Here is a 14,244-nt window from a genome sequence, read left to right on the forward strand (position 1 = left end):
ATAAGCTCAGAGGGAGGAGCTACACTTTTAGGTGTAGTACTTTGTGTCCTCCGGAGGCAGAAGCTAAACACCCATGGTCTGGGTCTCCCAATACGGAATTATAAGAAAAAGAATTTACGGTAAGTAACAAAATTCTCTTTTTTGCTGTCGGACCACCCCCCTTTTAATGTTGTGTAGTGAAAGATGTAGAAGGGGATATAAAGGTGGCTTCTGATCCTTTTCTCTTTTTAGACTCCTCGTTCTTAATCGTGCCATACACAATTGTTGAGTGGCACACTCCCCTTTTTGTATGGGGGTTTCTCTCCAAGTTTTGCAGGATCAGTCGGCTATCTGTGTGTATGAAAGTTGCCTTCTACCAACTTTGAAGTTGTGGGGCAGGAGAGAGTGGACATGTTGCATTTTCACGCCCAAGGACAGTTTGGCACCTGATATTTCTTGGTGAAATCACCGGCACCCTCAGGGCTCGCTCACACAATCGTATTTTCGGTTTGAGTGTGATCCAACAAAACATTGGTTTGCTCTCAGGCTAGTGGTATTCTATGCGGCTGTGGACAAGTCCGACTTTTATCTTTTTTTTGAGGGGAGTGGGCGGTTCCAAGGAAAACATCGCAGCATCTCCAAGTTGCACCTAATCATCAGATCTCATTCGACAATGCAAAGTCAGTGGGTCTATGTATACAAAAAAATGTACCGCACTCGGATGACATGGATGTGGTCTGATTTTCACAGACCACAGCAATGGAGAAATTATTATTTTTATCTCTTCCACATCTGAGGAAATCTGATTACGTCCCGATCACCATAATTGAACCAATTTTCTCACAGGAGACGCTCATCTGCCCCCTAGCCTTGGGCTATATGCCCACGGGAGATCGCATCTGCGGACTTTTCTGCAGGTGTTTCCCCAGGTTCACGCAGCAACTCCCCGGAATCCGCAGCTATCCATTGCCGCGGTATATCTGCAGAGTTGTTGCTGTAAACCTGCGGAAACTCTGCAGAATTCCCGCCCTGTATCTCCATAGTGGAGGCGCGGGAATTCCGCAGATAATTCCGCATGAATAATGGACATGCAGTTACGTTCTGCTGCGGGAAATCCTCAGCTGCAAATACCGCAGCATTGATACAGCACTCCCCAAATTACATAGGATAACATGGGGAGTGTCTGTACTTGCGTAAACCTGTGGATTTATCTAGAAAATCCGCTGGTTTTCCGCGGCAAAATCCACGGTTCCTTTCTCCCATGGGCACATAGCCTTAGAGAGCATGTGTGTGTGTGTGTGTGTGTGTGTGTAAGTCTAAAGGAATAGGAGGCGGCCATATAATCTAAAGCCTATGCGCAGTCCTGGTGCAATAGTGATAGTTTCTCTACACAACGGGCATCTGCGGCATTTACATTGGTACTTCATAGTGTGTGCCAGATGTCATCTTTGGCATACGGTCGTCAGCACTATATCTTCCTGAGCTAACGATTGTGTTTTTCTGCCTTCTGGCATCGTAGGCTCCTTAGCCACCAGACTGCCCTGCCTAGATTTTGGCCACCAGTGATGATGTTTGTCCCTTCTAGTGGTTTTAGTGTCTGGCTGTGGATTGGGGCAGTGGTTGCCCGTGTGTGATCCTCCCGGTAAGTGCATGGCTTGGATGCACGATGCTTCCTTACACCTTGTGCTTACATCCAGCATGTTTCCTGAAGGCTATATCTGTCCTAATTACTACTCTCTCTCTGTCCATGAGCTCACATGCACAGGTTTTGTTGTGCTACAGCCAGACGATACATTGCAATTAATAGGATTTTTTTTTATGATATCTGCACAGCGCTGACCAACCCTCTGCAGCATTAAAGGCTATAGACAACTTTAACAAAGGTGGGGGGGGAGAAGGGGGTTATTTTTAGCTTTTATATATTATTTACTTCACCCTTTCATGACATATGTCGTATAGTTACGGCATAGATTGTGTGTCCCTTGCTTTGCCTGCGAGCCCACATATTACCTTGCACATGATGGCTGATGTGATCAGTTGACTTGTCTCTAACAGCCGCTGGTGGGTCGGGGATCTGCCTGTAGCTGTTAACCAGTTAAATCAAAATAATTAATCCGTTATGCGGTTTACAGATCGGAAGAAAAAAAAGCCAGAATTAAAGGGAACCTGTCAGGTGCAATATGCACAGCCAGGTCCACCACCAGTTCTGGGTGCATATTGCTAATCCCTGCCTAACCGTCACTGTATACACTAGCATAGATAAAGAGATCTTTAGAAAAAGTATTTCTAAAGATCTTTTACCGTATGCTAATGAGCGAGGGAATTAGTCCCCTGAGTGTTAGTTCCCCGGCCAGTCGCCTTCATTAGCATGTTGGTACACCCCTGTGGGTGCACTAACATGCTAATGAATATGCAGCGTCACATGATGATCTCACTCACCTCTCCGCCGCCATTGCGTCCGACGGGGGATTTTGGCTCAGTGTGCATGACCCCGGAGTTTTGGTCATGCACACTATAAAGCCGGGTGTACACGTCCTGGCTTCAAACTGAAGTAGTGCACATGACCGAACCTCCGGGGTCATGTGCACTGGACCGAAATCCGCTGTCGGACGCGATGGCAGCGGAGAGGTGAGTGAAATTATCCTGTGATGCTGGGTCTTCAGTAGCATGTTAGTACATCCCTGTGGGTTTACTAACCTGCTAATGGAGGCGACTGGCCGGGGAACGAACACTCAGGGGACTAGTCCCTGCGCTCATTAGCATACGGTAAAAGATCTTAAGAAATACTTTTTCTACAGATCCCTTTATCTATGCTAGTGTATACAGGGACAAGATGCACCCAGAACTGCTCGTAGTTCTGGGGCATATTACACCTGACAGGTTCACTTTGTAAATTTTTTTTTTTTTTTTTTGGCCCCTGCAACATTACAATAAAAGGCGATCAAAACATTGTATCTGCTCCAAAAATGGCATCCATTAAAATGTCATCTCAGGACTCAAAAAATAAGTCATCACACAGATCCCGAAAAATAAAAATGTTCTGGTTCTTGGAAAATGGTAACAAAAGACAAATTTATTTTCAATAATTTTTTTATAATAATAAAGAGTGTTTTACCATTGAGTGAATATGGTAAAGAAAGTGCAATTCCACAATTTTTTTTTAGTTTGCATTTTCACTGCACTATGAATTTTTTTCCCTGTTTTCCAGTACACTATATGGTAAAATTAACAATGCCGTACAAAAGTATCTCGTCCCCCCCCCAAAAACAAGCCCTCATATGACTATATATTGACCGAAAAATAAATAAGTTATGGCTCTTCTAAGAAGGGGAGGAAAAAGCAGGAAATGGCAAGATCAAAAAAGGGGTTAGAGAATATTTTTTTTTAAAGGTCCCGTAGCTCCTTCGCGACGCTTGACATACTGATATAATGTAGGTGCTGTTATCGGAGATTGACAGCAGTATTTAAGTCGTTAAACTACAGTAATGGGCTCTCCGGCAGATGCCGCACATACGAGACGCCAGGAATGGTGCGACTCTATCTGCGCAGTGTTGGACAGGTCCCGTTAGGCTGCGTGCCCACGATCAGTGTTTGCAGCGATTTGGATCTAGCGTGTTTTCACTGCATCTAAAACGTTGCGTTGTACAGTACAAGCACAGTGGATGGATTTCTAGAAATCCCGTGCCCACTGTGCTTGTTGTTTCTGCAGTAAACACTGACCTGCGGTGTGGCTTTCAAAGCCGCAGCATGTCAATTGTTTGTTGCGGATTCGCATGCGTCCTCATTACAGAGAACACAGCAAGAGACCGCAGCGCACTGAACCCTGATCGTGGGTAGGAGCAGCTGTGGTCTCCTGAGGAGGAGACTCGCGGCCCCGCAGGTCCGGACCCGCTGTCTCCAGGACGCAATGAGTCCTGATTGTGGGCACATACCCTTTGGGTTTTGTGCCTGCATAGGAGGGGATGCGTATGCCAGGGGCTCTCCTATTCCTTTGCTTAAGTAAGATGAGAACAAAGTTCTGTTTTTGCCTCATTTGCATAGGTCAGGGCTTTTTAGGAAAAAACACTTTTTAGAGGAGGTTCACACGTGGGCACAGCTTTCCTTGTATCTCGATGTGATCGTAATTGCCAGGGCTGCCGTTCGGGTGCTTTGTTTCTTCTAGACAGGACTTAACGCTGAGCCTCTGTTTAAAAGGAACCTGTCACCTACTCACCTGCGGGGCAGTCCAATATTGTCTGGTCCGACGGGCGTCACTGCTCTCGGGTCCATCGTCGTCATCCTTGCTTCGTGTGGATGACTCATCCTACATCATCCACACAGTGTCCTCCATTGCGCTCCTGTGCACACGCACTTTGCTGTGCTAAGGGCAGTTCAAACTTCCATAACGCGCAGGCGCGGGGAAAGGTGAAACCGCCGGCACATGATAGTATCTTGCTTTGCTTTCAGTGTGCATGCACAGGAGCGTAATGGAGGGCATTGTATGGATGACGTAGGATATGTCACCCCCCCCCCCCGAAAGAGAGGATAGAGGTGGTGCCAGATCCTAGAGCAGCGATGCCCATTGGACCTTACCGTATCGGACCACCTCGCTGGGCCCCTTTTAAGGCTTGTGTGGGGGAGCAAGGGGGGGGGGTGTTTAGGTGGAGTTACCAGTCTGTGCTGACTCCTGGTTTCCAGCCCAGCAGGAGGGATGATGGGGATTGTAGTTGAACGGGAGCAGAGCTAATCCAGAAAGCCATTAAACCTCATGACCATGGCAGAAAATATGCATGGGGATCTTTACGGCTAAAACAGTAACTACAAAGAATTGAGTGTAGAACGGCCACTGCCGAGCCCGGAGCTGCGGGGTCCTGACTGTGCACCATGGCCAGAAGTAAACACCTGATTAGTTGGGGTGCTTGGTCCGGGCCCCACCAATCTGATACTGATGATCATCTTCAATTCGGGCGATCAGTATCTTAATGAACTTCCAAATGCAGTAAGTTTCCTCTGTTCCGTATCTATAGGGCATCGCCGGACGTGCTGTGGTTTTATGCATGTGTGTGGATTTCTGTGGTAGATATGGGTTTGTCACTGACCATTAACCCTTTTCTGTCTTGGCTTTTCCAACTTTACTTAAAATTTTTCTTCTTTTCTCTTGCCCTGCTGCTCCTCTCACTTCTCTTTTTCTCCCCCTATCTCCCTCCTCCATTCCTACCTTCTGCTCAGGCAGATGATGACCAAGTCCTGGGATTTCAGCAAATCTTTATATTGAAATGTGTTAATGGTGCTTGGGTGTGTACCAATGAGGTCTTCAGGCTAGCGCTGCACAACATATAGCTGACTCCTGTTCCGGATGAGAGGTGTGTGCCTGCTTTGGTTGATTTTTGTGCCTTGAGGGGAATACGTTCCATCATGGTTATGGTCACTTGCACAACTATATATATTTTCTTTTCTATAATTTTTTAAATATATAAAATTATATATATATATATATATATATATATATATATATATATATATATATATATATATATATATATATATATATATATATATATATATATATATATATATATATATATATATATATATATATATATATATATAATTTAAATTTTGGTGTATTTTAATATTTATATAGATTTGCAGATATTAGCAATATACTATTTCATATTTGTCGTCAGCTACTATGCAGGACTGTGATAAAGGTAAAAAAAAAAATGTACATTGAATTTGAATGAATATTGAATGTATGAGTATATTGAACCATACGGGTCAAATGTTTGGACACACCTGTTCATGCTGTGGTTTTCCTTGTTCTTCTGACAATAAGTACATTGTAGATCTAGACTGAAAGGGAACCTGTCAGGTGCAATATGCACCCAGGACCCCGAGCAGTTCTGAGTGTATATTGCTAATCCCTGCCTAACCGTCCCTGTATACACGAGCATAGATTAAGACATCTTTAGGCTCTGTGCCCACATGTGCGCATTGCATGCAGTTACGCTGCGTATTGCACCGCAGCGTAACTGCATGCGTCCTGCATCCCCAGCACAATCTATGAAGATTGTGCATAATCCATACGCACGTGGCATTTTAGAACGCAGCGATTTGCATGCTGCCAAATCGCTGCGTTCTAAAAAGCAACATGTCACTTAGGCTATGTGCCCACGTTGCGTTCTGTCCCTGCAGAAATATCTGCAGCGATTTGAACAGCACACGTGCGCTTCAAATCGATGCAGAAACACTGCGTACTGAAAAGCCTATTTCATGCGCTCTGGATGCAGCCCCCACCATAGACAGAGCGGGACCTGCATCCAAAGCTCACAAAAGAAGTGACGTTGCTCTTTAGAACGCAGCGATTTGGCAGCATGCAAGTTGCTGCGTTCTAAAACGCAACGTGCGCATGGATAATGCACAATCTTCATAGATTGTGCTGGGGACGCAGGACGCATTCAGTTACGCTGCAGTGTAACTGCATGCAATACGCACAAGTGGGCACAGAGCCTTATTCCATGCGCTTTGAATGCAGGTCCCGCTCTGTCTATGGGAGAGGCTGCATTCAAACCGCATGAAATTGGCTTTTCATTACGCACTGTTTCTGCAGTGATTTGAAGCGCACATGTGCTGTTCAAATCGCTGCAGAAATTTCTGTAGGGACACAACGCAATGTGGACACATAGCCTTAGAAAAAGTATTTTTAAACATCTCCATTATAAGCTAATGAGGCCAGTGACTAGTCCCTAGGGCGTTTGTTCCCTTAGCTAGTCGGCCCACATAGCATGGTAGCACGCCCCTCTGGGCATAGTAACATGCTTATGAATACACAGCGACGCCCACATACCTCACTCTTCATGGCGGCCGGCAGAGGATGGATGCGCTCTGCACATGTCCCGGAGTAGCTGGAGACTTCTAATCATGTGCACTAAACTGATGCCGGGTGTAAGCTTCCGGTCTCCAGTGAGGTATAGTGCGCATGACCGGAAGTGCGGAGGACTCCAGATCATGCCCAGTACGCATCCATCCTCCACCGGCCGCCATGAAGAGTGAGGTATGTGCGGCGTCGCTGCGCATTCATTAGCATGTTAGTACGCGCACAGAAGCGTGCTACCATGCAATGTTGGCCGACCAGGCAAGGGAAGAAACTCCCTCGGGACTAGGCCCAGTGCTCATTTGCATATAATCTATGACCTTTAGAACTACTTTTTGTATAGATCTCTTTATCTATGATAGTGTATACAGGGACGGTTAGGCAGGGATCACTAATATGTACCCAGAACTGCTCTTGGATCTGGGTGCATATTACACCTAACAGGCTCCCTTGAAGGCAGAAAAAACACCCATGGGAACACAAGTGAAAGAATGTTTTAACCCCTTTGTGACCAAGCCATTTTTCAAATCTGATGTGTCACTTTGTGGCAGTAACCCTGCAATGTTTCTTTTTCGTGACACATTTTATGATGGTAAATTTAGGTTACGTTTTGCATTTATACAGTTATGGCCGAAAGTGTTGGCACTAGTCTTGAAATTGTTGCAGAAAATAAGAAAAATGTTGTTATACATGTTTGTTTCCTTTTGTGGGTATTGGAAAAACAGAAAAAAAAAGTGCAAATTGGACGTCATTTCACACAAAACACCAAAAATGATCTGGACAAAATTTTTGGCACCCTCAACTTTAATATTTTTGGTTGCACACACTTTGGAATAAATAACTGCAATCGATCGCTTCCTATAACTGTCCACAAGCTTCTTACTCCTGTCACCTGGAATTTTGGACTCTTCTTTATAAACTGCTCCAGATCTCTGATATCTGAAGGCGTGTTCTCCCAACCGGGATTTTAAGATCTTCCCACCAATGATCAATGGGATTTAGATCCGGACTCATTACAGCCACTTCAGAAATTTCCAGCGCTTTGTTTCCATCCATTTCTGCGGCTTCTTGAAGTATATTTGGGGTCATTTTCCTGCTGCAAGACCCATAACCTAGGACGCACACCCAGCTTTCTGACACGGGGCACTACATTGTAACCCAAAATACTTTGGTGATCTTCAGATTTTAGAAGGCCTTGCACACAGTGAAGGCACCCATTGCCAGAGGCAGCAAAACATCTTTGAGCCTCCACCATATGTGACTGTGGCCACTGTGATTTTCTTTGTAGGCCTCTTTCTGTTTTTGGTGAACAGTAGAATGATGTGCTTTACTAAAAAGCTCTTTCTTTGTCACTCCATTGGGAGACCCAGACAATTGGGTGTATAGCTTCTGCCTCCGGAGGCCACACAAAGTATTACACTTTAAAAAGTGTAACCCCTCCCCTCTGCCTATACACCCTCCCGTGCATCACGGGCTCATCAGTTTTATGCTTTGTGTTGAAGGAGGCACACATTCACTCAAGCTCCCATTTTAGTCAGCAGCAGCTGCTGACTAGGTCGGATGGAAGAAAAGAGGGCCCCCAACAGGGCCCCCGGCATGCTCCCTTCTCACCCCACTAAGTCGGCGGTGCTGTTAAGGTTGAGGTACCCATTGCGGGTACAGAGGCTGGAGCCACATGCCGTTTTCCTTCCCCATCCCTTAGAGGCTCTGGGAGAAGTGGGATCCTAACCGGTCACCATTCACTGGGACCGGGCTCCCTCCGCAGCCCCTGGGGGAATCTGCCGGACAGGAGACTTAATATCATCAGGGACAGGCTAAAAGGTACTCTGTGTCCCCTTGGGGACGGCGCATGGAGCGCCTGTGTCACAGACGCTGCACGGCTGCTGTTTTTTTGTGACTACCGGGACTACCGTGCCGACCGCGCCTGTTTGCCGGCCGCGCTATTAAATTTAGTCCCCGGCTTCATGCGGCCTAGTACCATAACTCCCGCCCCCAGGCCTGCCAGTCAGGGGTAAGGGCGGGACGGTCGACTGGCCGTCGGCAGTGAGGGCGGGAGCATAATTAGGTGTCCTCCTCTCCCCTCACTGATCACTGTGGGGCACCAGATTCCCGCACTTTATTAGTCACCGCCCACGGCTCCCTCCTCCCCTGAGAGCTCCGGCAGCCATTTTTACAATCACTTCTGCCGGTGGAGGATTTCAGGAACGAGCGCTGCAGCTCTGGGAGGCCCAGGCAGGGAATCTGGTGGACACACAACCGCTTTGGGCGGTCGGTAAGCCACACCGGTTATATATACATATATACATATATACATTTTCTCTGTTCGGCTGCATTGTTTTGCTTGTGGCTATATACCCTCAGTGATCTCTCTCAGAGGAGACAACAACATGTCGTCCGCAAAGAGCAAGGGTGCCAAGACACAGGGTTATTTTGCAACCTGTACCTCTTGTGCGGCTATGTTACCTGCAGGTTCCACCTACCCTCACTGTGAGCAATGCTCGGCCCCTGTGGCACTCACTCAGCCGGAGCCTCGGGCACTGGTGGGACCCTCGGCTCAGGTAGAACCGCCGGCTTCCACTGTCCAGGTGGCAGGGACAGAGTTTGCAGTTTTGGCTGAGAAACTCTGAGTCGCTTTCACAATCCATGGCTCAGTCTATGGACAGATGGTCTGCTAAGATACTAGAAGCCTTGCAGTCCAGATCGGTACTTACACAGGCCCCGGGCACTGTGAGTTCATCGCCCCCAGGCCCCTCTCGGTCTGTGCAGCAGAGTGCTCCTGGGGTGACATCTAGGTCCCACGGGGAGGACTCCGACACGGACCGCAGTCCCAGACCGGCTAAGCGGGCTCGCTGGGAACCTTCCCCGACTTCATCACGCTGTTCGGGGTCTCAGCTTGAGGACTCTCTGGAGGATGAAGCGGAGGTCGCAGCTCAGGGCTCTGATCCTGACGTTGCTCTCAATCTTGATACACCTGAAGGGGACACCATAGTAAATGACCTTATAGCGTCCATCAACCAGGTGCTAGATCTTTCTCCCCCAACTCCACCTATAGAGGAGTCGGCTTCGCAGCAGGAGAATCACCAGTTTAGGTTTCCCAAACGTACACGGAGTGCGTTTTTCGATCACTCTAACTTCAGAGATGCTGTCCAGAAGCACAGAGCATTTCCGGACAAGCGCTTTACTAAGCGCCTTAATGACACACGTTACCCCTTCCACCCTGACGTAGTTAAGGGTTGGGCTCGGTGTCCCAAGGTGGATCCTCCAGTCTCTAGACTGGCGGCTAGATCCGTAGTATCAGTGGCAGATGGTTCATCGCTCAAGGATGCCACTGACAGGCAGGCAGAGCTCCTGATGAAATCCATCTATGAAGCCATAGGCGCGTCTTTTGCCCCAGCCTTTGCAGCCGTGTGGGCACTCCAAGCTATCTCAGCTTGTCTGTCTGAGATTAATGCGGTCACACGTACCTCTGCTCCGCAAGTTGCGTCTTTGACTTCGCAGGCGTCGGTATTTTCATCCTACGCCATGAATGCCGTCCTGGACTCTGCGAGCCGTACAGCGGTAGCGTCCGCCAATTCGGTGGCAGTCCGCAGGGCCATGTGGCTACGAGAATGGAAGGCAGACTCTGCTTCCAAGAAGTTCTTAACCGGTTTGCCATTTTCTGGCGACCGTTTGTTTGGCGAGCGATTGGATGAAATTAAACAATCCAAGGGAAAGGACTCGTCCTTACCCCAGTCCAAACCAAACAGACCTCAGCAACGAAAAATTTAATCGAGGTTTCGGCCCTCAGCCAGGTCCCAATCATCCACGTCCAACAGGCCACAGAAGGGCCAGAGGAACTCTGATGCATGGCGGTCTAAGTCACGTCCTCCAAAGACCGCCGGAGGCACTGTCTCCAAGGCGGCCTCCTCATGACTTTCGGCCTCCTCAAACCGCATCCTCGGTAGGTGGCAGGCTCTCCCGCTTTTGCGACGCCTGGTGGCCACATGTCCAAGACCGATGGGTGAGAGACATTCTGTCTCACGGTTACAGGATAGAGTTCAGCTCTCGTCCTCCGACTCGTTTCTTCAGAACATCTCCGCCCCCCGAGCGAGCCGATGCTCTTTTTCAGGCGGTGAACACTCTGAAGGCAGAAGGAGTGGTGATCCCCGTTCCCCTTCAAGAACGTGGTCGCGGTTTTTACTCCAACTTGTTCGTGGTGCCAAAAAAGGACGGATCATTCCGTCCCGTTCTGGACCTCAAACTGCTCAACAGACACGTGAGAACCAGACGGTTTTGGATGGAATCTCTCCGCTCTGTCATTGCTTCGATGTCCCAAGGAGACTTCCTAGCATCAATCGACATCAGGGATCCTTATCTCCATGTGCCGATCGCACCAGAGCATCAACGCTTCCTGCGTTTCGCCATCGGGGACGAACACCTTCAGTTTGTGGCACTGCCTTTCGGCCTGGCGACAGCCCCACGGGTCTTCACCAAGGTCATGGCATCCGTGGTGGCGGTCCTACACTCTCAGGGCCACTCGGTGATCCCTTACTTAGACGATCTCCTAGTCAAGGCACCCTCCCGGGTGGCATGTCAACACAGCCTGACCATTGCTCTGGAGACTCTCCAGAGGTTCGGGTGGATCATCAATTTCCCAAAGTCAAAATTGACACCGACCCAATCACTGACTTACCTCGGGATGGAGTTTCATACTCTCTCAGCGATAGTCAAGCTTCCGCTGGACAAACAGCGTTCGCTGCAGACAGGGGTGCACTCTCTTCTTCGGGCCCAGTCACACCCCTTGAGGCGCCTCATGCACTTCCTAGGGAAGATGGTGGCAGCAATGGAGGCAGTTCCCTTTGCGCAGTTTCATCTGCGTCCACTTCAATAGGACATTCTCCGCAAATGGGACAGGAGGTCGACGTCCCTAGACAGGAACGTCTCTTTCACTGGCAGCCAAAACCTCTCTTCAGTGGTGGCTTCTTCCCACTTCTCTGTCGAAGGGAAAATCCTTCCTGCCCCCATCCTGGGCGGTGGTCACGACGGACGCGAGTCTGTCAGGGTGGGGAGCGGTCTTTCTCCACCACAGGGCTCAGGGAACCTGGACCCCGACGGAGTCCTCCCTTCAGATCAATGTTCTGGAGATAAGGGCAGTGTATCTAGGCCTAAAGGCGTTCCATCGGTGGCTGGAGGGCAGGCAGATCCGCATACAGTCGGACAACGCCACGGCGGTCGCGTACATCAACCACCAGGGCGGCACACGCAGTCGTCAAGCCTTCCAAGAAGTTCGGCGGATTCTGCTGTGGGCAGAGGCCACAGCCTCCACCATCTCCGCAGTTCACATCCCGGGCGTAGAAAACTGGGAAGCAGACTTTCTCAGTCGCCAGGGCATGGACGCAGGGGAATGGTCTCTTCACCCGGACGTGTTTCAAGAGATCTGTTGCCGCTGGGGAACGCCGGACGTCGACCTCATGGCGTCTCGGCACAACAACAAAGTCCCGGCATTCATGGCACGGTCTCAAGATCACAGAGCTCTGGCGGCGGACGCACTAGTTCAGGGTTGGTCGCAGTTTCGACTGCCTTATGTATTTCCTCCTCTGGCACTGCTGCCCAGAGTGTTACGCAAGATCAGGTCCGACTGCCGCCGCGCCATCCTCGTCGCTCCAGACTGGCCGAGGAGGTCGTGGTACCCGGATCTGTGGCACCTCACGGTGGGTCAACCGTGGGCACTCCCAGACCGACCAGACTTGCTGTCTCAAGGGCCATTTTTCCATCTGAATTCTGCGGCCCTCAACCTGTGTGGCCATTGAGTCCTGGCTCCTAGCGTCCTCAGGGTTATCTCAAGATGTCATTGCCACTATGAGACAGGCCAGGAAACCAACGTCCGCCAAGATCTACCACAGGACTTGGAGGATCTTCTTATCCTGGTGCTCTGATCAGGGTTTTACCCCCTGGCCGTTTGCCTTACCCACTTTTCTTTCTTTCCTTCAATCCGGAATGGACAAGGGTTTGTCTCTCGGCTCTCTCAAGGGACAAGTATCGGCGCTTTCCGTGTTTTTTCAAAGGCGTCTAGCCAGGCTTCCGCAGGTCCGCACGTTCCTGCAGGGTGTTTGCCACATAGTCCCACCTTACAAGCGTCCGCTGGAACCCTGGGATCTTAACAGGGTGCTAACGGCTCTTCAGAAACCACCTTTTGAGCCGCTGCGGGATGTCTCTCTCTCCCGTCTTTCGCAGAAGGTGGCCTTCCTAGTGGCAGTCACATCACTTCGGAGAGTGTCTGAGCTAGCAGCGCTGTCATGCAAAGCCCCCTTCCTGGTGTTTCACCAGGATAAGGTGGTTCTGCGTCCGGTCCCGGAATTTCTCCCTAAGGTGGTATCCCCTTTTCATCTCAATCAGGATATCTCCTTACCCTCTTTTTGCCCTCATCCAGTTCACCAATGTGAAAAGGATTTGCACTTGTTAGATCTCGTGAGAGCACTCCGGCTCTACGTGTCTCGCACGGCGCCCCTGCGTCGTTCTGATGCGCTCTTTGTCCTTGTCGCTGGCCAGCGTAAGGGGTCGCAGGCTTCCAAGTCAACCTTGGCTCGGTGGATCAAGGAACCGATTCTTGAAGCCTACCGTTCTTCTGGGCTTCCGATTCCTTCAGGGCTGAAAGCCCATTCTACCAGAGCCGTGGGTGCGTCCTGGGCATTGCGGCACCGGGCTACGGCTCAGCAGGTGTGTCAGGCAGCTACCTGGTCTAGTCTGCACACTTTCACGAAACACTATCAGGTGCATGCCTATGCTTCGGCAGATGCCAGCCTAGGTAGGCGAGTCCTTCAGGCGGCAGTTGCCCACCTGTAAGAGGGGGCCGTTTTTCGGCTCTTTTTAACGAGGTATTCTTTTACCCACCCAGGGACTGCTTTTGGACGTCCCAATTGTCTGGGTCTCCCAATGGAGTGACAAAGAAGGGAATTTTGTTTACTTACCGTAAATTCCTTTTCTTCTAGCTCCTATTGGGAGACCCAGCACCCGCCCCTGTTCCCTTCGGGCTGTTGTTCTTTTGTGTACACATGTTGTTCATGTTGAATTGTTCTTTTGGTTCATGGTTTCAGTTCTCCGAACATCCTTCGGATTGAATTTACCTTAGACCATTTATAAGTTTCCTCCTTCCTGCTTTTGCACCAAAACTGATGAGCCCGTGATGCACGGGAGGGTGTATAGGCAGAGGGGAGGGGTTACACTTTTTAAAGTGTAATACTTTGTGTGGCCTCCGGAGGCAGAAGCTATACACCCAATTGTCTGGGTCTCCCAATAGGAGCTAGAAGAAAAGGAATTTACGGTAAGTAAACAAAATTCCCTTCATCTTGGTCTCATCTGTCCACAAGACGCTTTCCCAGATGGATTGTGGTTACTCATATATTTTGACAAACTGCAATCTAGCTTTTTTATGT

General features: G+C 49.3%; 1 protein-coding gene across 3 annotated transcripts in view; it reads left to right on the forward strand.

Moving 5' to 3' along the window:
• NUTF2 (nuclear transport factor 2) overlaps positions 1–14,244 on the forward strand; it is a 75,376-nt gene that overhangs the window by 46,862 nt on the left and 14,270 nt on the right. Inside the window, exon 5 of one of the 3 annotated variants that reach the window (XM_075326818.1) lies at positions 5,188–5,316. The exons of the other annotated variants lie outside the window; for them this stretch is intronic. Within the exon in view, the coding sequence (XP_075182933.1) occupies positions 5,188–5,298 (111 nt within the window). The 3' untranslated portion in view covers positions 5,299–5,316. Of the gene's footprint in view, positions 1–5,187; positions 5,317–14,244 lie in introns of those variants that run through there. 3 annotated transcript variants of the gene reach the window in all.

Source organism: Anomaloglossus baeobatrachus, chromosome 10 (assembly GCF_048569485.1).
Source record: "Anomaloglossus baeobatrachus isolate aAnoBae1 chromosome 10, aAnoBae1.hap1, whole genome shotgun sequence".
NCBI lineage: Eukaryota > Metazoa > Chordata > Amphibia > Anura > Aromobatidae > Anomaloglossus > Anomaloglossus baeobatrachus.